This window comes from Neolamprologus multifasciatus, chromosome 5, assembly GCF_963576455.1.
Source record: "Neolamprologus multifasciatus chromosome 5, fNeoMul1.2, whole genome shotgun sequence".
In the NCBI taxonomy this organism is placed as follows: domain Eukaryota; kingdom Metazoa; phylum Chordata; class Actinopteri; order Cichliformes; family Cichlidae; genus Neolamprologus; species Neolamprologus multifasciatus.
The window spans coordinates 5,090,731-5,114,968 of NC_140443.1; the positions used below are offsets into that span (position 1 = coordinate 5,090,731).

At 39.6% G+C, this 24,238-nt stretch overlaps 1 protein-coding gene across 3 annotated transcripts in view; it reads left to right on the forward strand.

Moving 5' to 3' along the window:
* Positions 1 to 2,509: 2,509 nt before the first annotated feature.
* Positions 2,510 to 24,238, forward strand: part of LOC146517889 (serine hydroxymethyltransferase, mitochondrial-like) — a 75,507-nt gene continuing 53,778 nt past the window's right edge. The window contains exons 1-7 of one of the 3 annotated variants that reach the window (XM_085159521.1): positions 2,510 to 2,528; positions 2,924 to 3,021; positions 10,225 to 10,416; positions 12,671 to 12,744; positions 16,017 to 16,220; positions 16,665 to 16,746; positions 21,112 to 21,234. In XM_085159521.1, coding sequence (XP_085015647.1) covers positions 2,989 to 3,021; positions 10,225 to 10,416; positions 12,671 to 12,744; positions 16,017 to 16,220; positions 16,665 to 16,746; positions 21,112 to 21,234 — 708 coding nt within the window. In that variant the 5' untranslated portion in view covers positions 2,510 to 2,528; positions 2,924 to 2,988. Of the gene's footprint in view, positions 2,529 to 2,724; positions 3,022 to 10,224; positions 10,417 to 12,670; positions 12,745 to 16,016; positions 16,221 to 16,664; positions 16,747 to 21,111; positions 21,235 to 24,238 lie in introns of those variants that run through there. The other 2 variants (XM_085159523.1, XM_085159522.1) reach the window with 2 other exon arrangements.

Below are 24,238 nucleotides of genomic sequence, written 5' to 3' on the forward strand. Positions count from 1 at the left end.
AAAATGTAGCAACCAGTCAGTATTGCTGGTTCAGCTGTGATGAGCACAGAGCACTGTGTCCCTTTTTTTTCTTTAGTTTTTAAGTTTGTTTTTTTTTCATATTATGTTTTGCATTTTACTATATTAAATTATATGCTTATTGTGCTTGTTTATATTCATAGTAGGGCTGCATGATTTCGCATAAAATGAGAATCACGATTTTTTTGCTTAGAATTGAGATCACGATTCTCTCACGATTTTCTTTTCCAATATAAATATTTCTTGCATTTATTAACTGCACATCAACTTCAATATGCATTGAAATAACTGCAATATGAAAAGGGGGAGAAACACTGCATTGCACACTGCTAGCACGGGGCAGCCACAGAAACGCAAAGCAGGAGATGAAGCATCGCTGAATATGTTTCCAAACCAACTTCATTCTAAGCCAAAGACTAGAAAATATGGTGAAGCATATCTGCCCTTTGGTTTCACCTGCACAAGTGCCGAGGTAGGTCTCCCTGCAGAATTGGTTTTCTCTTGGTCGGGAGCAGCACTGGGCTCTTCAAATCACGGACAAACAGTATCCCACATTCTTGATTTTTAGTTCAAACACTTGTTGTAATGACTAACTACTCCTGACATTTTAGAGAAGTTAGCTCTTTATACAGTAAAGTTACAGCGGGATACAAATAATATCAGGCTGGTCCTGCCACGATTTGTTCCCCCTGTCTAAATCACGGACTAACAGTATCCCACAGTTGTTTATGTTTTTGAACCCATTTTGCACAGAGAGACATTTTTTGAAAATGCATTGGGGCGATCGTGGCTCAAGAGGTGGGAGTTCACCTTGTAATCGGAAGGTTGCCGGTTTGAGCCCCGGCTTGGACAGTCTCGGTCGTTGTGTCCTTGGGCAAGACACTTCACCCGTTGCCTACTGGTGGTGGTGGTCAGAGGGCCCGGTGGCGCCAGTGTCCGGCACCCTCGGTGCGCCTGCTTGCTGCTGAATTCAAAGTAAACTTTATTGTCATCTCCGCTACATAAGTCCAGTACATAGAGAGACGAGACGACGAGGCTCCAGTTACAGCAGTGCAAGTAAACCAACAATAAATATAAGAAGAGTAAGAAAATAAATATACACTTTAGGACCAGGAGTAAAGGGATCAATAACAATTTAAAATTTACAGTTTGATGATTTAAAGTCTCACACACGACCTGTCGAAAGGGGAGGGGCTTCCAAATAGAGCACATTTCATTCATAATGTTGTAAATCCAAGCCCATTATGGATTCATGATTTGAATCCTGGGTTGTGTGAAATCCCAGAAATGCACCTTAGACAAAGTGAATCTGTGAACTAAGGTGTAGGTGTGTTAGGTTATTTTGTGGTGATCCTCGGGTTGGGGGATTTGTGTTCATACTGGAGTGCAAAATTAAAACCAATGGAAGATGGACAAGAAAAGTTCAAAGCCATCAGGTCCTCAGTTTAGAAAAAAGAGAAAAGAAGAGGAGGAGAAACGAGCAAAAGATACAGGTAAGCAGATGTGTGATTGGATAATGGCAGGTCATCCTGAAACAATCAGAATCAGAATCAGAAAACTTTATTAATCCCTAAGGAAATTATGTGCGTTACAGTTGCTCCAAGAAGAAATGGTAAAAAAAAAGCAACAGTAACAGACTAAACTCCAAACAATACATTATGTTACAGATTTTAATATTAATTAGTCATTGTCAGTTGTTGATTTGTCCTGTTCTCATTGTATGACGAATTATGATGGCTGTTTGGTAGCTGTTTGCATAGTATGCAAACAGCTACCAAACAGCCATCTTTTCTTTGCAAGCTCCTTTGACCATACTATGCATACTCTCTCTCTCTTCATATGTGTGTGTGTACAACAGCTTTATGTTAATGTACAATCCTTAATATGTTTTGTCTGTGTGTGTGTGGGGGGGGGGGGGGGGGCGCCAGAGGGAGTGTTCGCCCAGGGCGCCAAACAGGCTAGGACCGGCACTGGGTGTGAAATAAACCGAAATGGAGCAAAATAAGGGTGTGTGTGGTTGGAGGATGTGTTTGTGCGTGTGCGCGTGCACGCGCAGGAGGGGGGGGGGGGGGGTGCGAACATTTTTCATGTAAAACAAAGGGGGCCCAGCAAAAAAAGTTTGGGAACCACTGGTCTAGGGTGTTAATCATTTTCCTAAATCCCTCGTTTTGAACAGTGTTGATGGGAGCCTTCGGTCAGGTGATAAGTAACAGCCTCCGTAATTTCTTTGTGCCTGCGGAAGTTCGACGGGTATGGAGAAGCGCTGTATAAGGTTCCCGTTATTGATGTTTGGGTGGTTGACCGGGACGGATTTTCTCCTGATGTCACTCCTGTCACTTTCTTGGCCTTTACAGCTGTCATCTCTCTCGTGCTCTCCTTTGTTTTTTCCCTGCCAGCTGCCTTCTGTATCACGTGGTATAAGCCTCCGCCCTTGTCATTTGTTGAGTCATTTGTTGTTTGAAGAGTGAGCGCTTGTTTTTCATGCAGCTTATGTCCCGGAACAAAATGCGGTACATACGTCATCTTTTTTCTTTTTTTTTTTAATCGTTGTCATTTCGAAATGAGTATGAATTGAGATTGCAATTTTCTAACGATTAATTGTGCAGCCCTAATTCATAGGTTGTGTTCAATGTTTTTTCTGTTGTAATTTGACATTAATTAAGGCATCTTATCTTATCTTATCTTATCTTATCTTATCTTATCTTATCTGATTATTAAATAATTACTTCATGCTTTAGGAGCTGCACTGTAATGCGACCGCGCACTCTGGGCACTTCTGTATATGAGCACTGTAGACACACAGTTAGTTTTTGTGTTTTCTTCACAACAGTGCGCCTACATTTCCCATCGAACCCTTCGATAGGATGAAAGTGACTACCCTTTTTGTTTTGTTTTTTTCAACCAGCCCTTCGTTTCTGTCAGGGCTGTGTGCGCTGCTGTGCTGCTTCCTCGTCTGGTCTACCTGGAAATATGCGGCTATTCGCTCTGAGACAGCTCACACGGGTAACTGTAATATATTTCTGTGCTATTTTGCCCTGGGGTAATGTTTCTTACTGCTGCTTAAGTAAAGTGTACTGTTTATATTTAATAAATAGAAATGCTCAGCAATAAACCGCTAGCTGTTTTCTTTCTGCCCTTTATGCACTGCATTCATGGAAACTTGAGGCTGCCAGTGGTTAAGTTAGGTGAATGCAGCTGGGACCACGTGATGATGCCACAGCGACTGCCACAGCTTACAAGCATATAAAGTGAATTCATTATTATTATTTTAGTCTAAATTAATAATGGTTGCACAAGAACCTTCATTAAAGATAACATGATATTCAGTGCAAATACTTGGAACCGGGATGTGTTATCATGCTGCGTGTTATACTTGTATTTGTATGTTTTTGTGCTAGCGCGCTAGCTTGACAGATGATCACTTTGTAAAAAAAAAAAAAAGGACTGGATGAAATCATACTGAACTGTGTACTGTGTACCTTTGGATTAATACATACTCTTATAAAGTAAGTATATAAAGTAAGTATATAAAACAAGTGAGGTTTTAAAAATGAAAAAAGAAGGACAACAACTCATTAGGAAGTCAAACTTTGTTGCAAACCAGATTTGGCTTTGTTTTTATTTATTCTGGAGTATTAGATTCATATCAGCATGCTTTAAAAATGAAAAAACAAAAAAACCCCAACCAAAACACATAAAGTTTGTGTGGGAAGTCGGAACTGTTGGGACCTAACAATTATATCTATGCATGAAAAACGATCTCTCATATAAGTTACGCTCTAATGACCGAGCTTTGTAAACTTTTGTTCGCATGGTATCTTGGCCTGCTGGAAAAAGTGGAGAAGAAGTGGCATGGTTAGGTTGGAGTCAGGTACAGTTTAATGCAAATGCAGTTAATGTAAGTACAGTCTTAGATTATTTAGTCTGATAATAAATAACTGTAAATATTTTAGATGTTTATTGATTGCCATTCCTGCTGACAAAGGGTTTATGAAGTCAAGTAAAGCCCTGATTCTGAAGTATTAGGATGCCAAAAAATACCAAAGAGTGTCTGATTGTGTGATAGGAGTTGCATGACATGTGAGGAGTTGCCTGTGGATTGTTTAACAACATTCTTCACCAGTTAATTTACAAGGAAACAAAGCTACAGCTGCTGTTGGCTGTAAATGTTCGTTCCGATTAGAAAACTCGTGATCTAAAGTACAGTTGGATTATTGAAGAATGTGTTTAACAATTTCAAATGGCTCTTAAATGCATGCAGTAATTTTGCAGGCAAACATCTTCCATTAGATTGTGCTAAATCCTAATATTTAGTTACTTTTGGATTAGTCGGTTATTCTAATTTCTTCTCCCCTGCCTCCTAGGCACCAGGACCACTCCTATTACTTCCTATCACGTCTCCCCCAGACATAAAAGAGGATGTTACCCGGGTTCGCACATTGGCATCAAACCTTGTTTCTGGGTATAATAAGGAGAGGCACACTCCAGGTTGAGCTTTTAAAAAAACACACACAACATTTTCCCAAATTTAAATGATCGCATCTTTGAAAGAGCAACCTGTGAATGACAGATATGGAATTTCAATTTTGTAATTAACATTATTTTCAGATTTGATTTTCATCAGTTCAGGTTTTGCAAAGTGAGACGTGAGGTGTAGAGACAATAATAAGATTGTTTGTAAAAACATTGGAGAGTGCTGCTGTTCGCACAGACTGTAGAGTGGATCGTGTACATCAAACCTTTTTTTATAACCAATGGTTTTTGTGAGAGCTAGAGGTCATGTTGAGCTAAACGTAGCTCAAACATCTAAACTTTTTGGGTTTGCTTTTCTGAACACTTGAAAATCTTTAGTTGTCAGTAAGGAATGTGGCCTCCTACAGATTTACTGATATGGCCGAAGGCCTTTAACATCTCGACCAGTAGGAAGGTCATCCTATCAGTGATGTAACCAAGAAACTGACATCAATTTACCAAAAGAAACTTTAAGAAAAAACATTCTTTGTAAACTCTAGAGATATTTGTGTGGGAAAATCCCATTGGATCAGCAGTTTCTGAAACACTCAGACCAGCCCATCTGGCACCAACAACCAAGCCAAGCTCAAAGTCATTTAAATCATCTTTCTGCCTCGTTCTGATGCTCAGTTTGAACTTCAGCATGTTGTGTTGATTGTAAATGGTAAATGGCCTGTATTTGTATAGCGCTTTACTTAGTCCCTAAGGACCCCAAAGCGCTTTACACTACATTCACACACACATTCACACACTGGTGATGGCAAGCTACATTGTAGCCACAGCTGCCCTGGGGCGCACTGACTCCCATTCACTAAACATATATGTTTAGTCAGGTCTACTACAATTGCAAGACAATTTATTGTTTTTATTGTGAATTAAATGAAGAAAACATTTTAAAGTCGACATTCTCTCCTTGTAATTTCGGTAGGATCACAACTAGTGCATAGCTTTTCATTTTGATAGATTTACATTAATCAGATTACGTTGTTGGACAGGATTAGCTGCATTGATAAGGTCCAAAGTAGCTTTTAGCTGTCCAAAAATGATTCAAAAGATTTAAAAGCTAGGATGACTTGAACAAAAACATATTTCACACTGTAGCCCTGATAGAGTTTATGAGCGGGATTTCAGAGGACGAAAGGTTTTGAGCCAGCCTTGAACCCAAAAGTGTTAGCATCCACAGCATGTGTCTGAAGCACTAGGAAACCATCTTTATGAAGTGCAGTGCAAAGATTACAGCATAAATGTGCCGTTCCACTGCCTACGCCTCCTGAAGATAGCCTTTGTTGCCAGCATCGCTTAAGTCTCTGATTGTCACCCTGACAATCCTTTGATCCGAATGGAGTGTAGTCGTCTTGACTGTGCCTCCGTCCCTTTACGCCTCCTCACCCCGTCCAGATTTTAGTCTAGATTTCCAGTCTAGTGTCATCCAGAGTGTATCACAGGGCAATTTGTAATGGGCAGCCCTGCTATTAGTCAGTGACAGAGGAAGAGGCAACGCTGTGTCAAACTGACGGATGCTGCTGCGCTGTTGACACTTTCTTCTCTGCAACCTTAAATATCTGTTGTGTTCTTCTGTAGGCTCTCCCAGGACTGCAGCCATCGATTAGTTTAGTGATCGAGGATCGATTATTCTCTGAGTTAATTACATGATCGAATAAGAAATACTTCTGTTTTGTTAATGAGCTATAGTAAATATTAAGAAAAGGGAAAAAAAAGACAGCTCTTTTGGAAATGAACTGCATACAGCATGTGGCCTAAAAAAGCTAAACACTGTCACTGAAGTTATATATTTTAAATAAAATATTTCCTAAATGCATAAATAACTTATCATAAGTACAGTAATGTCCTAAAATGTACTAAAAATGTACTAAAATGAGGCTTACATACAACCTGAACTAAGAGGTCAAATAAAATAACTTTATCCTGTCTTTTTGGAAGACTTCCTTACAGTAGTCAGAGGCAAAGCAAAGAGTTCTGACAGTGCTGTATTTCTTTGATGATGTACATAGATTTTTTTTTTTTTAATTTTTTGGGGGGGGGGGGGTTGTGCGTGTGTCCGATTTATTAAATGTTGTGATGAATAAAGGCGTAGGTGTGGTTTTAAGCCTTTAGAGGAACAAGCTGTAGCTTGAATGAAGTGAGGAAAAGCATTGTCTGAGGTTGGCACGATGCTTCGATGCAACGTTTCCTGCTGCGGACAGGAGACACTCTGATGGTGTCGATTTTACTAATTCATGTTTATAATTATTCAGCGTCAAACAGCACTGGGTCAGTGACTTCTGCTAGCTTATGTATATTTTTACTGGCCTGCGGGTTGAAAAAAGGTTTTATTTTTATATTTTGAAATATTAATATAATTCAATCAATATAAAAGCAAAATAATGTTACTAAAGCTTTGAAATAAATATGATCTAGGACATCCCATGCCCCCCTTTAGACTCACCCCTGCTCGCTGCATGTATCACTGCAATAGAAAAATGGGATGGATAGATAGTTATTCCAACACCAACACAAGGATATCAGATCGTGCGCACAGTGATCAGTTCTTATTTAGTGTTTGGTTTGTGCAAAAACTACTGCTTAGTTGTCCCCGCCGCCTTTGTCCTCCTGTTTCCCCTCCGCCTTCCCTCCAGCGAGGAGTTAAACAGTTTGATGGCGTGTGGGACAAAGGTTTTTAAGTCTGTTGGTCCCAGACTTGGGGAGAAGCAACCTGTCGCTGAGCAGACTTCTCTGGTTATTAGTAACCAACATTGTCCATAATGGTTTGCAGTTTTTTGCTGAGGTGGATAGGAGCAGCTACAAAAACTTTTTTTCAACATATTGGATCTTGTAAAACAGGTTGTTCGATGCAGGACTCCTCCCTGGGTTTTTAATAGAAATGCTTTTAACGGAAATTACAGTATCGGGTTCTGCTACTCAGTACAGCTCCGCCTCTTTGTTCTTCAACGTGTGTGTGTGTGTGTGGACAGACTCTACATTAAACTACAACAGCGTCATCTTCACTGTTGTGTTATCAGTTTTTTGTTGGAAAACCCAGGGCAAAAAATTTGCGTTGAGGATTTTTTTTTTTTAATAATCGAGTTATTTGAGTTACTCGAATCGTTGCAACCTACTTTCACCACTCTAATCCCATGTGTGTGTGTGTTTGTGTGTTAGTGTGTGTTTTTCTGGGTTGATTGTTGTTTGGTATAGCTGCTGATGGACAGCAGTCATCTGTAAAATTGACTCTCCTCGGGAGCTGCTTCAGGAAACGGGCAAAAACAATACAGAAGTAGGATTAATGAAAGGATTTTCTTCCCTCCCTTTTCTTCTGTTTCGCAATTGTACTTTGAGCACAGATGTTTGACAGGGAAGGCAGAATGCCAACAATTACCTTATCATTGTCACGCAGATGTAGTGCATCTGTGACTCTGCCATTATTTTGTGCTCAGCGCCCAGGTTGACGCGGCCTATCCCGCCCCTTTTCTCACAGCAGAGTTTTCATCAAGTTCACCTTCAAACGACAGCGTAATCTGTCGCCTAAAAATAGTCCCGCTGTGACATATTTGGTGCTTGTATCTTGGCTCTCGCTTCTCTTGGATCAGTTTGTTTTGTGTTTATTAATTAATCTCCCGTAATGATCAAGGCTGAGAAATGAAGCAGGGGAAAGAGAGAGAAACACAACAGGGAGTAACCTGTCTTTTGGCTGTTTAAGCTCAGAGCTTTCCCATTTGGACACTGAAATTCACGATGACGAGAGGAACTAACAAAAATGCCACACAAATGTTACTTGGTTGAGAGTGCTTAGCGGCGCAGGGTGACAGGATAGTGCGAGGAAAGGATGAAGGTGAAGAGGAGAAAGGAGAGGCAGCCTTGTCTGTTTTTCAGTCTCCAGTAACCCTGTAGCCACTCAGTTTGGGTTTTTTCTGCCACTGCGTTTCCTGGCGTTGGTGTGCCACAGTCGAAAAAGAGACAGCAAAGGACATTTCCCGTCAAGGTTTAATGACCCGTGTGATTTTTTTTGGCGAGAAATGTGTCCTCAGAGGCAGCTCGACCTGTCTCCCAGGCCCCGTCTTTTCCAGGATCCTGGGGAGGGAAATCTTCACCATCATAAATGCTACTGGTGACAGAAGGCCAGGGTAGAGACTATTAGAAATCAGTCATTAGTGTGCCAGTTGGCTCCCCTGGCGTGTCACCGTTGTCTCTTTTGTCACACTGGGGAGCAGAGGAAGAAGTAGACAACCACAATAAAGGTGATAAACTATCTTTAGGGTATTTTATTTAATGTTTTTAAAGAGTGTATTGAATTATACTATAGCTAGACCTTTTTATGTTGTAGAGATTATTTAGAATGAGAATATATATATACATATCTATCTTAAAGCCTGTGAAAAACAACACTGGTAAATGTTATAAAGCCATTTCAAATGATTAAAAAGCCAAACTTAATTCACACTGCATGGAATAAGCATAATTACACGTTTTTCATATGGGTGTCCTTAAAGAGTCCTAAGTATTGTGTTAATTGCTTTTTAATGGTGCTATTAAAGGGAGGCTGTCCCTCACGCCCCAGCACACCTGTACAGATGATAACTATAGGTTTGCAGTGGGGCGATTGATCTCAGCACACAGTCATCATCATCATATTGCTGATTAAATGAAGAGAATGAGCCAATTGGTTTTGAGTGCAATCAACCTGTCAACATTTTATTTAACCTTACAACTCTCCCACACAGTGCTTCTTTTTTGATTGAGAGTTATAATGTCAATCCACTTAAATAGAACACAAACCTTTTTTTGTGTGTATTCAGAGGTTTTCTGATGGTCCGTGTCGTTGGTGCGTCATACTAACAAAGAAAAGTGGGATCAGGATTCACTTTAGAAAAGAGCCAGTGAAAATTGTATGGAGTCTGCACTCTCACACGATCAAGCATTGCAGCAGAGGAAGAACTCGCCAGCCCCAGTCCAGATTAGATAAGCAGGAAGTGCTGAATCTGTTCTCTATATGCCTCCTTCTGGTACACTGAGGCTGTAAAAGTCGGTCCCAGTTTATAGAAGTGCTGATAGAGGCATAATTGAACAACCATGCTGATTATTGATATCACGAAAACACGCCAGCTTCTAATTATACCAGGCTGCATTAGAGTGTAAGGGAAGCGCAGTAGTTGAAAGGAGGCAAATGTCTCCTTTTTGTACAGGAAAAATTAGGATGACACTTTAAATATATGAAATGATCAAATAAAGACTTTAGAGAATTGATGTTCTTTGTAATAGGACAGCTAGCAGCAACGTGGTGACCAAAACCTGACAAATGTCCATGAAAATTCAGCAACTTTAGGAGATGACAGCGACTTTAACTGCACCATGATCTGTGGCTACCAAGTCAAACTAATTTGATTTCTCAACTTTGAGATGATAAGCTTTCAGCAGACTACAAAAAGAACGACATGATTAGGTGGGAAATATACAAAAGTTTTACCTGGAAATCCAATAAAACCATCTGTTAGCTGCAGGATGATGGACACACATGCACACTCTCACACTCTGGTAACTCATGTTAGTCCTTATGACCCAGTTTGGTGCAATGACACAGTTTTAGAAAACATTTCTACTGTAACTGCGATATCTGTGTAAAGCTGACAAACTCTACATCAAACCTTTTCCTTTCTGTATTTTCTTTCCTCATATTCCCAACTCGTCTTCCACCCACAGCCGCTGTGCCAGCGAGTCCCTGCTTGTCTCAGTGCACGTGCCCACCAGTCTCACGCTGCCACCCGTGCAGTGGATGAAGATCGTCCTTGGACGGGTCAGGAGAGTCTGGCTCAGGATGACCCCGAGATGTGGAATCTGTTGCAGAATGAGAAGGACAGGCAGTGCCGTGGTTTGGAGCTCATTGCAGCTGAGGTACTAGGAGCCAGATTAAGTGGCGCAAAATAGCATGTGAGCGCAATCTCCAAATTTCGCTTGTGGTTGCAGTTAGTTTTCCAATCATAGACATGAGTTGAGCATTCAACATCAGCGCAACTGGCAGTAAATTGCATGTGGCAAACATTAGTAAATCAGTTTGTTCTCTGAGAAAGGAACTCTCAGAAATGTAAATGCAGCAGGGTCAGTCGCAAAAATCTCTGAGTTCCCATCTCGTACACACTGTACTCTCTTTGTAAATATGAAAGAATTTTTGTATACTAAAACCCAGTTTGAACTGGTGCAACTTGCTAGTAAACCTATATAGAAACCTACATTGAAAGTCAGAATACGTCAGCGCACACCTTTTATGTTAATGGTTTTGTTTCCTCTCGTCATTTTGATCGAAGCGGATGGTTATTTGAAATATATAAGCCATGATTACCACCTTAAAACACTCAGTTGAGAACAGGCGCTTGAATTTTTCCCAGTCCTTTAAAACTGTTGTCATGGAGTTGTAAGGCGACAGACTCACTTGTTTAAAAACAAAAACTATTTTTAAAAGGGTTTAGTCAGTCAGACACTCGTTCCACTTTTTTGTATTGATTCTTCCTTTTTTTAAGCAAAGGTGGTCAATGTAAGCAGTTATTCAGTGTCTCAGAGAGCTGATCGCCTCTCTCTGACATGTTAGCAGTGCAACTGTCTGAGAATAACTAATCCCCTCTCATTAATGAATGAATGCGCCGACCTTGGGATATTTATTCTAGTTATTGTACATGTTACTGCTGGCTGGAAAAGTGAGGGAAAAGCCTTTGAGGTCTTGTGATAGATGTGCACACCAAATCCAACACATGATCGTGGGTATAGCATTTGAAATTCACACTCTGCCAAATTATTTATTCTTGAATCCTCTTGCTGTCTGCATTAATGTTGTATACCTCTAAATGTTCTGTTTTAAATATTTCCATTGGCCTTTGAGGCTTCTAAAACTGAACTTTTGTCTCACACATACAGCTCATAAACTGATGTCATGATCTCTGACAGGAATAAATTCATATCAAGCTTCCTGTTAATTCATTATTCACTCACTGAGGAACTGCCCACAGTAGACTGGAAGTCATTCAAACTCAACTTCTTTAATAGTATAAACACTTATAAGAAACTCTGCATGTTGTAAGCGAGACTAGCTCAGTTATCAGAAAGATTCGGGCAGCTCTTTGTTTTCATTCCAAGGCTGGATGGTGTGAAACGAAACATTTTACTATTCAGAAGAGCAGACGAGGTTTTATCTTCTGCTGTTCCTTCTCTCTCCTCCTGTTTCTTCTTCGCCACAGTAGTTGTTCAGTGGAGTATGTCAGCCCCCTCTCAACACAAAGCCTGACCACTCTAGTGTGAGATAAAGCTGATGTCTTCATTCTGCCTCCTCCCCAGCTCACTCTGCAAGTCACATCACAGTACAGCTCAGACAGACATTCCTCCGATGAGGACACGTACAGTTTTGCACACACACACACACTGACAGTAAGAAGCAAATGCGTTTCCTCTCTAATATATGCACAGTAGTTGGCATGACAGACGGATGCAGTAGAAAGCTGTTACTGGAGCTGTTATCTGCCTTGATCTCCTCTTGGCTCACAGGTGAAGCATTTGCATAACAACACACCCCGACCACCACCCCACTCAGAGAGGCAGCATTCAGACTATATTTGTCTGTGTTCATTTTATGTCAGATGCTGTTACTGACCAGTGTGACGATATACAAAAGAGTTATGCTACACAGCCGGGGCTGCATCGCTCAGATTTTAAGATTTTGGTTAAGCTCTACTGTATTTCAGTAATTGCATATTTTTAAAAAAAGGCAAAGGAATGCATCTACTGACATCATCAGTCAATGAGTCCAGCCAATAAATTTCATCTTGAGCAAACTGAAAAGATACAAAGGAAACAGCTTTTTTTCCTCTAACAATAATGACTAAAATTTGTTTCTCAGTGCGTCTCAACGATCTCGATGTAATTCAGCATGTGCAGAAACATTTACTGCATTATCTTGTATCCTCCAGCTGCAAGGGGATAATCATTGGAAAGTGCAGAGTGTTAGTCTATGGAAGTCCAGAGGTTCAATACTGTAATGATTGCCTCTTGCCGGAGGGGGATTTCTCACTATCACTTAACAGACTTTAATTTGCTGTCCTTGTCCCTTCTGTCTACTCGTGCCATTGATCTGAGTGTGTCCGCCTGTGTGTTCTCATTGCAGAATTTCTGCAGCCGAGCAGCTCAGGAAGTTCTCGGCTCCTGTCTTACCAACAAATATTCCCGCAACCGTGTCAAGTAAGTTTTTATTCAGCCACGCCTCTGTTTGTTTTCACTATTAATATTATGTGCTTGAGGATATTTGTTACAGACATGCACAAATACACACCGATCTATACCGTGTAGTCTTGTTTGCCCGTGATAGTAATTTCTTACCAGGTACATAATCCACAGCTTCTGCCTTTCCAAAGAAAATTCCTGAGGGGTTACATTTGACGAATTTAGTGCCGGGCTGATAGTTGCATGTCTTCTATTTTCAGTTGAGTTCTGTTATTTCCTTCAGATAAGTCGCATTTATCAGCAGCAACCAGAAAGATGACGTGTTTAGAAATTCATCTCATTTGATGCCTTTGATTCCTGGAATACAATCCTACCACAAATCTCTCTCCCACTGCCTGTGTTTTTAATTTTTGTCCCCCCCCCCTCCCGACATCCCACTCATCTGTTGTTTTTTTTCTCCCACTTTTAATGTAATGTAACAAAAGGATGATCTCATTGAATGAGTGGTTTGTAAAGTAGCCATCTGTTGCACCTTCATCTGTAATTCCACTGAAAAGGTTTGATTTTCACCGGAGATGCCTCAGATCTGCTGTGGCAGTTTTGGGTCTAGGTTGGTGTAGATCTTTCTTGACTAAAATTACTGTTCGTGGAAAATGTGTGAAAATATGTTAAAGGGGCCGTAGTCTAAACAGTTTTACAGCGATGTACCAAATGACTAGGGATGGGTATCGTTTAGGTTTTATCCGATACAGGTACCAAACCGGTACTTTTGAAACGGTGCCGGTGCTTAAACGGTGCTCAAACCGGTGCTTAAAGAATGGAGAACACAAAATTGGTCCAAAAACCTCTCATGTTCAGCTGTTTTTTTGTAAAAAGACAACAATGTTAGCCTTTTCTGCAGCTAGAGGGCATATATGGTATCACTCTTGGCTGGAAGCAGTGCTTAAACAATGGAAAAAACACAAACTTTGTCCAAAAACCTCTCGTGTTTAACTGTTTTCCACTTTTTCTTTGGTCGTTTTAGCCTTTTTGGCCAGGGTGAAGGGAGTATCTGCCATCAAACAAGAAGACAGCCGCATGTAACTGCAACGGTGTTTGCTAGTTCACCTTACATGCATTAATGTAATAACGTGGTTAGCCTACTCAATGTAAATTACACACGAACAACATTAAGCTACTCACGCAGAGAAGAACGGCTGCTGCTGCATCATCATCCTCATCATTTCTGCTACACTGGCAGGGCTAGGGGCCAGGACTCTAATCTTCGGGTTTTTGGGGGATGTTGCAAACTCCGGGTCCGATAACAGGCACCACACCCACAGTAGATGCGCTCGGTGTGAGGTCTTGCAGCAAGCTATCAAATACGGCGCATTTTTCGGCTTTAAAAAAAACGCTATGCGTCGCCAGGTGTTTCATCAGATTTGAGGTGTTACTTCATTTGACAGTATCACAGTATCACCTTAAAGCACTTGTTGCAGGCTGCTGAGTTTGCATCTTTTGCTATGAAGTACAGCCAGACTTTTGACCGCTTCGCCTTGGGCATTTTAATCTGTAGCTCTGCTCTAAAAGAACGTACGTACCTGGACCCGCCTACTATCCTAGGAAACGTAAAATGATTGGCTAGAATTCAAAGTGTATGACATCTCAGGGAAAAAAAAGCACAGAAAAAAAGCACCGAAATGTGCGCTGCTTTTCGGTCTGGTTACTACCGTTTATGTCAGAACTGGTGCCATCATGGCACCGGATACCGGTACCCATCCCTACAAATGACAATGCAAAATTAGTGCTTTACTTAGAGGGTTTGCTTGTACTGATGACTCTAGACTATGGAGAACATTTGTGTCCATAATGTACACCTGTCATAGTGTTGGTTTTTACCAATATGTTCTACCTGCTCAATCCCAAGCAACAGACAAATAGATAGCAAGTAGCTGATTGCTGTTGGCTATATAGGCAGTTCCCATCAGGGGCTGGCTGTAACAAAAATAGATTTAATAGACTGAACAGACTGGTATAGCTAATCTGATGAATGATAATTTCAGTTTGTATTTGCATGGAATGCAGTTAACGTTCACCACACTGGCTTGTCCGTTGTGTTCACGGCATTGTTCTGCTGGCCAAAATGAAGCATCTCTGGTTTAAGGGACCAACCAGATAGTGAATACAGATGAAGCATGTCATGCATGTGAACACAGCTTGCACTTAGTTCTTTTCCAGAGATAGGCAGTAACGCGTTACTGTAATCCGATTACTTTTTTCAAGTAACGAGTAAAGTAAGGGATTACTATTGCAAAAACGGTAATTAGATTACAGTTACTTTCCCATAGGAACGCTGCGTTACTAAAACCGTGATTTTTTGACGTAAGCAAGTGCGACGTTCGTGACAACAGCTGTGTGCAGATCAACAATGGATCATATATCGAGTGCGGGAGAGAGTATGAGCGTGCAGCGTTTAAAGCGTGGAAGTACTGACCTTATTGAGTTTGAGTCCATAAAAAGTGACAAAAACATTAGTGTCCGTTGTGCGTGGGAAGAAAACTTCTTTTTACAGCGAAAAAAAACCCTAAACTTCTAAGCAAGCACCGAGTAGCTACGACGTAATGGGAAACTCACAGAGAAACTCGCGGATTCTTCCACTGACCGCTGCAGCACACCTGCACCAGGGTAAACCTCCGCCTACCCCACTCCTGCTTTACAGGTGAAAATAGAGCAACAGGACCGCTAGTCTTTGATTTTTATTTATTTTCTGCTGTGTTTTACTTGCATCTATTTGAAAGAGTGAGTGTAAACACACACACAAAAAAAATTTATGTGCTGGAATGTGCAGAAAATAGGTTTAAATATTAAACAAATTTCTTCCAGTCAGAGAATGTTGCATATAATTAAATTTTTGCTTGATGCATAAAGTTAAAAGATTAAAACTGATAAAACAAGTTTTAAAAAGAGACTTTTCCATTTGATTACATTTTGTATGATGATTATGCAGAAAAAGTAGAATTGAGCTGAAAGATCTATCACTTTATCACCTATTCAGGTTGTAAATCGTGTTTTTAAAAAGTAACTAAGTAACTAAGTAATTAATTACTTTTGAAAATAAGTAATCAGTAAAGTAACGGGATTACTTTTTGGGGGAAGTAATCAGTAATTAGTTACTGATTACTTTTTTCAAGTAACTTGACCAACACTGTTCTTTTCCCATCCTCAAGCACTCGTCTTTGTACCAGGAAGTCACAATGACATACCAATAGTACACGGACATTAGATGAATTGAAACAAATTTTCCATCACAGGTCTCATGGTGGTGGAGGAGGAGTGGTTGAGCAAGTTGAGCTGCTCTGTCAGAAGCGAGCTCTGGAGGCCTTTGACCTGGATCCAGCTCTGTGGGGCGTCAACGTCGAACCGTACTCTGGCTCTCCTGCCAACTTTGCCACTTTCACCGCTGTACTCAATCCCCACGATCGTATCATGGGCCTGGACGTATCTGATGGTGGACAGTTAGTATTCACTGTTGCTGTACTTGTTTTTTCTTCATCCACACACTTTTAAAGCCACCCAAGTTGTTGGTCAACTGTAGTGTGTTACTGCCCTTTTTTAGTTTGCTAAAAATCTGATATTCACATTGAATAAAATTTTGTGAAAAGGTTTACAAACAGAGTCTTTGAGCTTCCATTCCATATGGAAAAGATATATAAATCTTATAAAGTTTTTATCTGTCTTGTATGAAACTTGTATGAAAAGCATACAAGAGTGAAAACACATATAAGATCCCTTGAAAAATTATATAATGAAACTTGTATGTTTTGTATACTTACTAAAAATATATATGAAAGTAATGAGAAAGTGGCCACTTTCATGAGTAAATCATATATGTTTTTACTATTTCTTTTCCATATGGGATGTTTTATTGTTTATGTATATATTGTTTTTTCTCTCTCCAGTCTGTCTCACGGCTACATGTCTGATGTGAAAAGAGTCTCTGCAACCTCAATCTATTTTGAGACAATGCCTTACAAGCTAAATGTAAGTAGAAAAGCTTTCTACTAATATCTACTGACACCTGTTGATTAGGGCTGTTTATAGGATGATACATATTGGATATGAAAACATCGTTTCATATTATGCTATCGTTTGTTTTGTGGTGTCGCAAAATAAGCTGTTTACGGCAATATTTTTTCATCGTTTTGATGGTCACTGTATTGGCGATTTAAAATAACCACTATGGACGGACAAGCGACTGTTTTTATGCGTACTTTCGTTAGCAACGGTAAAATCATCGTGTGGTTCCGCCATCTGCTTGTTTATTTTCTACATAAACCTTTCACAATAAAGCTCAAGATCCCGTTGAGACTTTTCAAAATACACGGAAATGATATACATTATTCTCAAACATCAAATTTCAGAATATGCGTCAAACAAATGACCTGAAATAAAAACATAAGGTAACTATAAATGGTGCTTACAGTCACCACGTGGATGCGGGCACAGAGAATGCCAGCATGGCCAGTGAAGATGAGGCAGAACCAGGTAGCTCCAAACAGAAGGACCAGTCAAAACAAATCGAGGACCTTATTCCTAAACGAGGGGCTCTGTAGCGTGGACAGGGTTTGGTTATGAAAAGTCTGACACGGACCAGAAAACACAGAGCAGGCAAACCTCTTCAACCACCTACGCAAGAATCACGTGAAAGTATGGAGAGAGTTAATAGATGAGAAGCCATCAGGTGTTCAAAATACACCTTAGACTCAAACATTAGAACAGGCTTTTCCCCACAGCACACCGTGTAATAAATACAAAGAAAATGACAGCCAGTACAAGTTATGTCTAAAAATGTATAGTTTAATGCAGTGGTTCCCAAACTTTTTTTGCTGGGCCCCCCTTGTTTTACAAGAAAAATGTTCTTAAATGAAAAATGTTCGCTCCATTGCGGTTTATTTCACACCTCAAACATTTAGTAAACAATTAAGCAAATACATGTAATCTGCAATAAATTAAGGTAGTAATAAAATAAACGTATAATTCTTTCACGCTACGTCCACACCTACACGGGTATTTTTGAAAACGCAGCTGTTTCGTCCACACGTAAACGGCGTTTCGAATCACCGAAAACTGCGATTTTTTTAAAACTCCTTTTTTGCGTTTACGTGTGGACAAGGAATACAGAGTTCGTCACGCAACGTCAAAGGTATGTGCCTTTTTCATGTCACGCTGTGCGCACGTTATTGTTTACATGAGATGAATTGCAGAATGGCAGATAGAGGCAAAATACTGTTAATCTGACTATCTGCAGGTTTACACGCTTACATACACGCAGTTACTGTCCCTCCATTTAGAAAGACAGAGGCGTCACCGTGTGATTATTTTACGTGTAGTTTTTTTTTTCATGTGTAATAATATTCAACATTGCTATCAATACATTTTTCAAAAAATGCCTCTCTGTGCAAAATGGGTTCAAAAACATAAACAACTGTGGGATACTGTTTGTCCGGGATTTGAACAGCCCAGAACTGCTCCCGACACAGGGAAAAACAAGTCTGCAGGGGAGACCTACCTCGGCACTTGTGCAGGTGAAGCCAAAGGGCAGATATGCTTCACCATATTTTCTAGTCTTTGGCTTAGAATGAAGTTGGTTTGGAAACATATTCAGCGATGCTTCACCTCCTGCTTTGCGTTTCTGTGGGCGCCCCGTGCTAGCAGTATCCAAGCGTTTTGTTTCCCCCCCTCCCCCCTTTTTATTCTGCCCCCCCCCCCCTGCAATGGCCTCACACTTTGGGAAGGTCTGGTTTAACGCATCAGTCAAAACACTCGACTCCAGGTACACGACGTCCAGCTGAGAACACTTCTCACAAGTCGAGTTCCCCGAGATTCACAGAAAATGCACTATTTTGTGATATATATCGTTATTGGGATAAGAAATATCATATCGGGATATGAGATTTTGGTCATATCGCACAGCCCTACTATTTATACCAGTGTAGAACGATTCGCTTTTTGGGGGTAGAGTATGAAAACTGGGAGATATACTGATGTATTTTTGATGTCTTACGAATGTCAGTGTGAGAAGTCTTCCAAAAGCCAATAAGCCAGCAAATGTTAAGACAGTCAAGCTTTCAGTATGTTAGAGTAAGATGTAAACACATTGCACAAGGCCGACACACGCAGCTTTTTTGCTAGGAGTTCTTATAATAGAATTTAAACTTAAAATAATAATGTAATAAGTAGGGATGCACCGATACCGATACTGGTATCGGGTATCGGGGCCGATACTGTAAAATGTGTGTGTACTCATACTCGTAAAAGTTAACCGATACCATGAACCGATACCAACTTATTTCATTAATCAGAGGGTGGCTTGTCATTTCTGTTGTAGTTTTTTAGATTGACCACTAGGGGGCCAATTATTATTTTATTTATTATTTATTTTATAATTTTTTATATTTTATTATTTATTTAATAATAATTATTTTTGTTTGTTTGTTTACAATATGGACACGCAATGCAATAATTTAAAAGTTGAATTTATTCGCAAACCTAATTTGTATTTATTTTATTCCAAACAGAAGTGTTTATTTATTATTCTGAAAGCTCGAGACAGTGCCAATAGTTCAGTGATATTTTGTAAAATTACAATGTGGACACTCTGCAATAATTTAACAGAAGTGCTTATTTTTCACTTGAAATTTTTTTGTGGTCATTTTTATTAAGATTTTATTTTTTATCGGCAGGGAATATGATAAAACCTGTTGTCCAGTTCATTCTATTTGTGTGTGTGTGTGTGTGTGGTAGAAGTATCGTTTTTTGTACTCTGTATTGGCAAGAACTCAGATCCAAGTATCGGTATCGTATCGGTTTGAAAAAATTGGTATCGTTGCATCCCTAGTAATAATGACTACTGCCACATTACAGTAAATGTACACAGAGCAATAAGCCATGTCTTATGTTGCTGTCATAATATTGGCAGTTATGCTGACACTGTTGGTCAGCTTGTGTTCATCAAATGTGAACACCTGGAATAACTAAACTATATTTGAATCTTTTTACAGTGTTACTCTTTTTGTTTAAAATTAGTAACTTATTCATTGAAAGAAACACAAAACAAGAGCAAGAAATGTAAAGACAATAATAGCCTTTTGGAAAATCCTGTTTGTTTCCCTGCCCCAGAGAGAAGAAGGCAGTGTGGCTGGGGATTTAGTGTCTAACTTCACAAAACTTAAACGTAACAGTCACTTGCTGGCAGCTGTTTGCTGACACAGGGCAGTTCGCAAGTTTATAGTCAATATTCGGCGACCATGTAGTCTCACTGCTATACTTGTAACACATTCAAAGTATTTTCCACCTGCACCAGCATCTGTTAAGTTAGGTTGCATCAGATTTAACAAGTGATTTTTTTAAAATTAACATAAAATTATGATGACTCGACTATATTTAGTGTAGAACATTTTATTTCTGGGGTCATAGTTGCAGTATTGGTAGCAGCTGATGGATGGTCATGAGAGTCTGTGTGTCCAGACCTGCTGATGTATGGGCAAGCAGGACCCCTCTGTGAGAAAGATAATGGGAAATCGACAAGCTGGCCAGCACTACTGGCTCTGTCTTCACAATGAGCAGGTTGATGGAGTGAGGAGGCATCCATAGATGTGCTCTGGAGATGGGAGATTATCAGGCTGTCTAAATAAAGCTTTCCTTCCTCCTTTTCTCTCTTCTTTTTCTTGTCTCTGTCTGCCTTATTCACCATTGTTTTTGTCCCTCACTTTGTTTTTTGGCTGCATTTTGGTGTCTTTCACTGCTTCTCTTTTCTGACGCTTAAAGGTGGACTAGAGGGGCAAAACTTCACTATGAGGCATCAGACATATCGGTAACTGGACAGGGTGAGCCTGGCTCCATTTCATGTGACTTCAAATTGCATTTACTGGAAAAAATGGATTGTCTAATGTGTTTCTTACATTGTTCATTTTAATAAAAGGGGGCAGAGAGAGTCTCGAAACCAACCTGAATCTGTTCAGGTTCATTGCACCAGCATAGCAGGTCCCTGAAAGGTTAAATTAGGATAAGTAGTGGTGCATTACTGCAATTGCTCCATCTTCTTCCATGATATGATAGGTGTAAATGCCTCCTTTAGATAAATTCCTTCCCCTTTTAAGGTAGCCAAAGTACTTCAAATACAGCAGCTTCGAATGAGCTTCAAATGGAAAAAATCTCTCTTCCGCGTAGATATGTTTGCTCTTGATACTCAGATATCTGACAGTTTTTTGATCTTTACATACTCCTTTTTTCTCCTGACCCTTACATTCCCTCTAATATTCTCACATTCTTCTTCCACTTTCTCTTTATTCTTTCACGCTCTTCCTTTATCTTCTCCGTTTCCTCAATCTGTCTCCCTTTCTGCAGATTGCAACAGGACTTATAGACTACGACCAGATGGAGATGACGGCCAAGCTGTTCCGGCCCAAGCTCATCGTCGCTGGCACCAGTGCCTATGCCCGGCTCATTGACTATGCCCGCATCAAGAAGGTGCACGGAGAACTCTCTGCATTCACAGCTCACCCCGTGTTCACCCCGTCTTTTTCCGTTCTTTGCCTTGTAAAGCCAAACACACCAGCTTCCCATACCGACAGGTCACATCTCGCCAGTTACTTCAAACCGCGTCTTTGCTAATTTCGTCCGACAGAAATGGAGACTCGTCTGCTCTAAATAAAGAGCATTCACTTTGAAGCGTCAACATTTTCCAAACTCGAACTAATTTCAGGGTCATTACACACTTTACACACAGCTGCTTTCTTCTTCTGTTGACTACTCAACTCACACTGAGTCACGAGTACTCAGTAGCAACTTTTAACCACACACTTCACTGTTCTCTTTGACGGTGCACAAGAGGCCCCTTTATCTGTTTTGTCATACCCACCCGCTGATTCACTTCATTCACTCCATGACTGTTTCCCTTTGTTGCAGAGCTCCACTTTAGCTAGTACCATCAGATGGAGTGTCCCACCATTACAGAGCTGTGTTTTTATTAAGCACCATAACTACTTTGCCACTAGGCCTGAAGAGGGGCCATATTTTCCCCCTGGCATGTCTCTGTGCAACTGTTCTCTGTTTTATGGCCGAATCTGTTAGGCAGACTTCACATTTTTAGGCGGGGGTGAGCTACCTAGATTGTAGAGTTGTTCATTTTTTGTGTGTGTGTGTTTTTATTTTTCTTTTACTATCGGTATTCATCAACTGCCGCGCTTCACCCTCTTGTGTTCTTTACCCTCTTTCCTTTTAATCTAATAAACGTGCAGATCCAGTTCAGATATGAGAGGAAGAGAGATTGTCACGATAATGCATATTAATTGGAGCACTAAAAAGATTGTTTACTGCTCTGATCATTCGCCAGCGAGTCATTTGCATGTTAGCGAGCTATTTATTGTTTGTGCCTTTTTCAATAAATGCTGGCAAGAGACAGCAAGGATTTATTGAATTGCGTTATAATATTTCAGGCCTCTGAAGACTGCTGAAGGATGTAATTACACCAGCTCTCATTTGAAATGTCTTTCCTTAGAGAACATGGGTACCGTTAACAGATGGAGTTAGTCCTCAAATCTTAACTGTGGGGGGGTAAATGTAAATGTAGTGCCAAAACATTGTATCTGAAAAACATTTTATATGCATACACAATGTAATTTATCGATATTTGAGCAGTGTCAAAAACTCACTAAAGCTGAAGTGCTAAGTTTGAGCTTTATCGGGGCTTAGGTGTCTTCATTAAATCACTTATTTTTGGAAAAGACGTAACCGCCTGGCAGAGTCCACGGTGAGTTTAGGGGTCATATTTAATATGTCTGCAGTAAAGTCCAACTGAGCACTGTGAGCAGAGAACTTTACAGATGGCAGAGATCAGTAGGAATTTAAAAATATTAAATGAAAGGCGCTGCAGTGAGCTTATCATAAGAGCAAATCATAAGTGTTTACAATTTTTAAACACGGTGAGCGCTGATTTGTTCCAAGACATAAAAAGTAAACCCCAGGAAGACAGCCCCACCCACCCCCCCCCCCCCAAAAAAAAAGAAAGATTGCGCTGAGCAACAGAAGCTAGTGGAACAGAGGCTTGTCCAGATGGGACATCATAGCTTCGGCTCTCTTTTGAACTTTTTTTCTGAACTCAGTACTGTGTCACCTTAAAGCAGGAGACGGTGTCTAAGAAAGGCCGAAAACCTTACACTGCAAATCTAATCCAGATGGAAAAGAGAAGGTATTTTCACCTCATAGTTTTCGGGCTAATCCTGGAGGCTCAGTGATTTTAATTTAAAGCTTTTGTAAAGCACAGGGAACTGCACCCGATTCAGAATACTTTATTAATCCCTAAGGAAATTGTCTTAAAAAAGGACTTGGATAGTTAGCTATAGATGATTTTCTCAGTATTATTGTAGGGTCTTTGCCTAATAAGGCAAGGGGTTTTTGTAACTTCAAAACAATGAAGGTACGTACTACAAGAAAAGGCTTTTGTGTTTCTGTTCATGGAGTGAAACTGTGAAACAGTCTGAATATGGAATTAAAGCAACGTCCAAACATAAAACTGTTCAAAAAGAGTTATAAAAATATGATCTTCTCGAACTATAAAGAAAAGGAAAATATTTAAATTAAGTGAATGTCTCTATTTAAAAAGAAAACAAAAAAAAAAACTCATGATGTGATATTATAGTATATAGTATATCAGAAATCTGTTCACTGTTTTTATTACAAATTATATCAGTAAGGAAGCTGACTAAATATTAACTGATAATTTATGGCAAAGGGGTGGGATTAAATAAGTGTTTACTTCTTCCCACTCCCTTTCAACATGTAAATTAATAAATTTTTTTGTATGTAATTTGTACAGTATTTTTTTTTCTAAATGTACTTGTATATTGTTCACATGTTGAAATAAATTACCAATCAATCAATCAATCAATCAATCAATCAATAATATAAAAATTCAAGATTCAAAGCGTTTATTGTCGTGTACAAAGTAAGCATTTCTCTGTACAATGAAATTCTTTCTCTGCTGTCCACAAACTGATGCCAGTTAATATGTACAATAGATCTAGAACAGATAAAACACAAATAGTATAAATAAATAAATGGAGACAAAAAATTCAAGTATTAAATAGATTTGTGTGCATTGAGGCCACTGGTTTAATTTGGGGCTGTATAAATAAAACTGAATGGAATTTCACATTTTTGTTAGTTTTCGTTGTAAACATTTCACCCATTAAAGTATAAAAAGTCAAAGTTCAATTTTGAAAATGTAAAATCCATGGATGAAACTTTACAGTCAGTTCGACCATTCAGACATTTTAAACAGCAAATCGCCAAAACTGTTTTCAGTAAGCTGTTCTTCGTTCATCCATTTCAATCTAATCTAATAAATAGATCAAATTAAAAAGAAAATTAAATACAGAAAATAATACACAAGCTTCTTCATAGATACCAAACCGTATGTGAAGGTTATTTTTGAGACTGGTAGAACTTTATTTTTTATTTAGCCTGGTGTTTG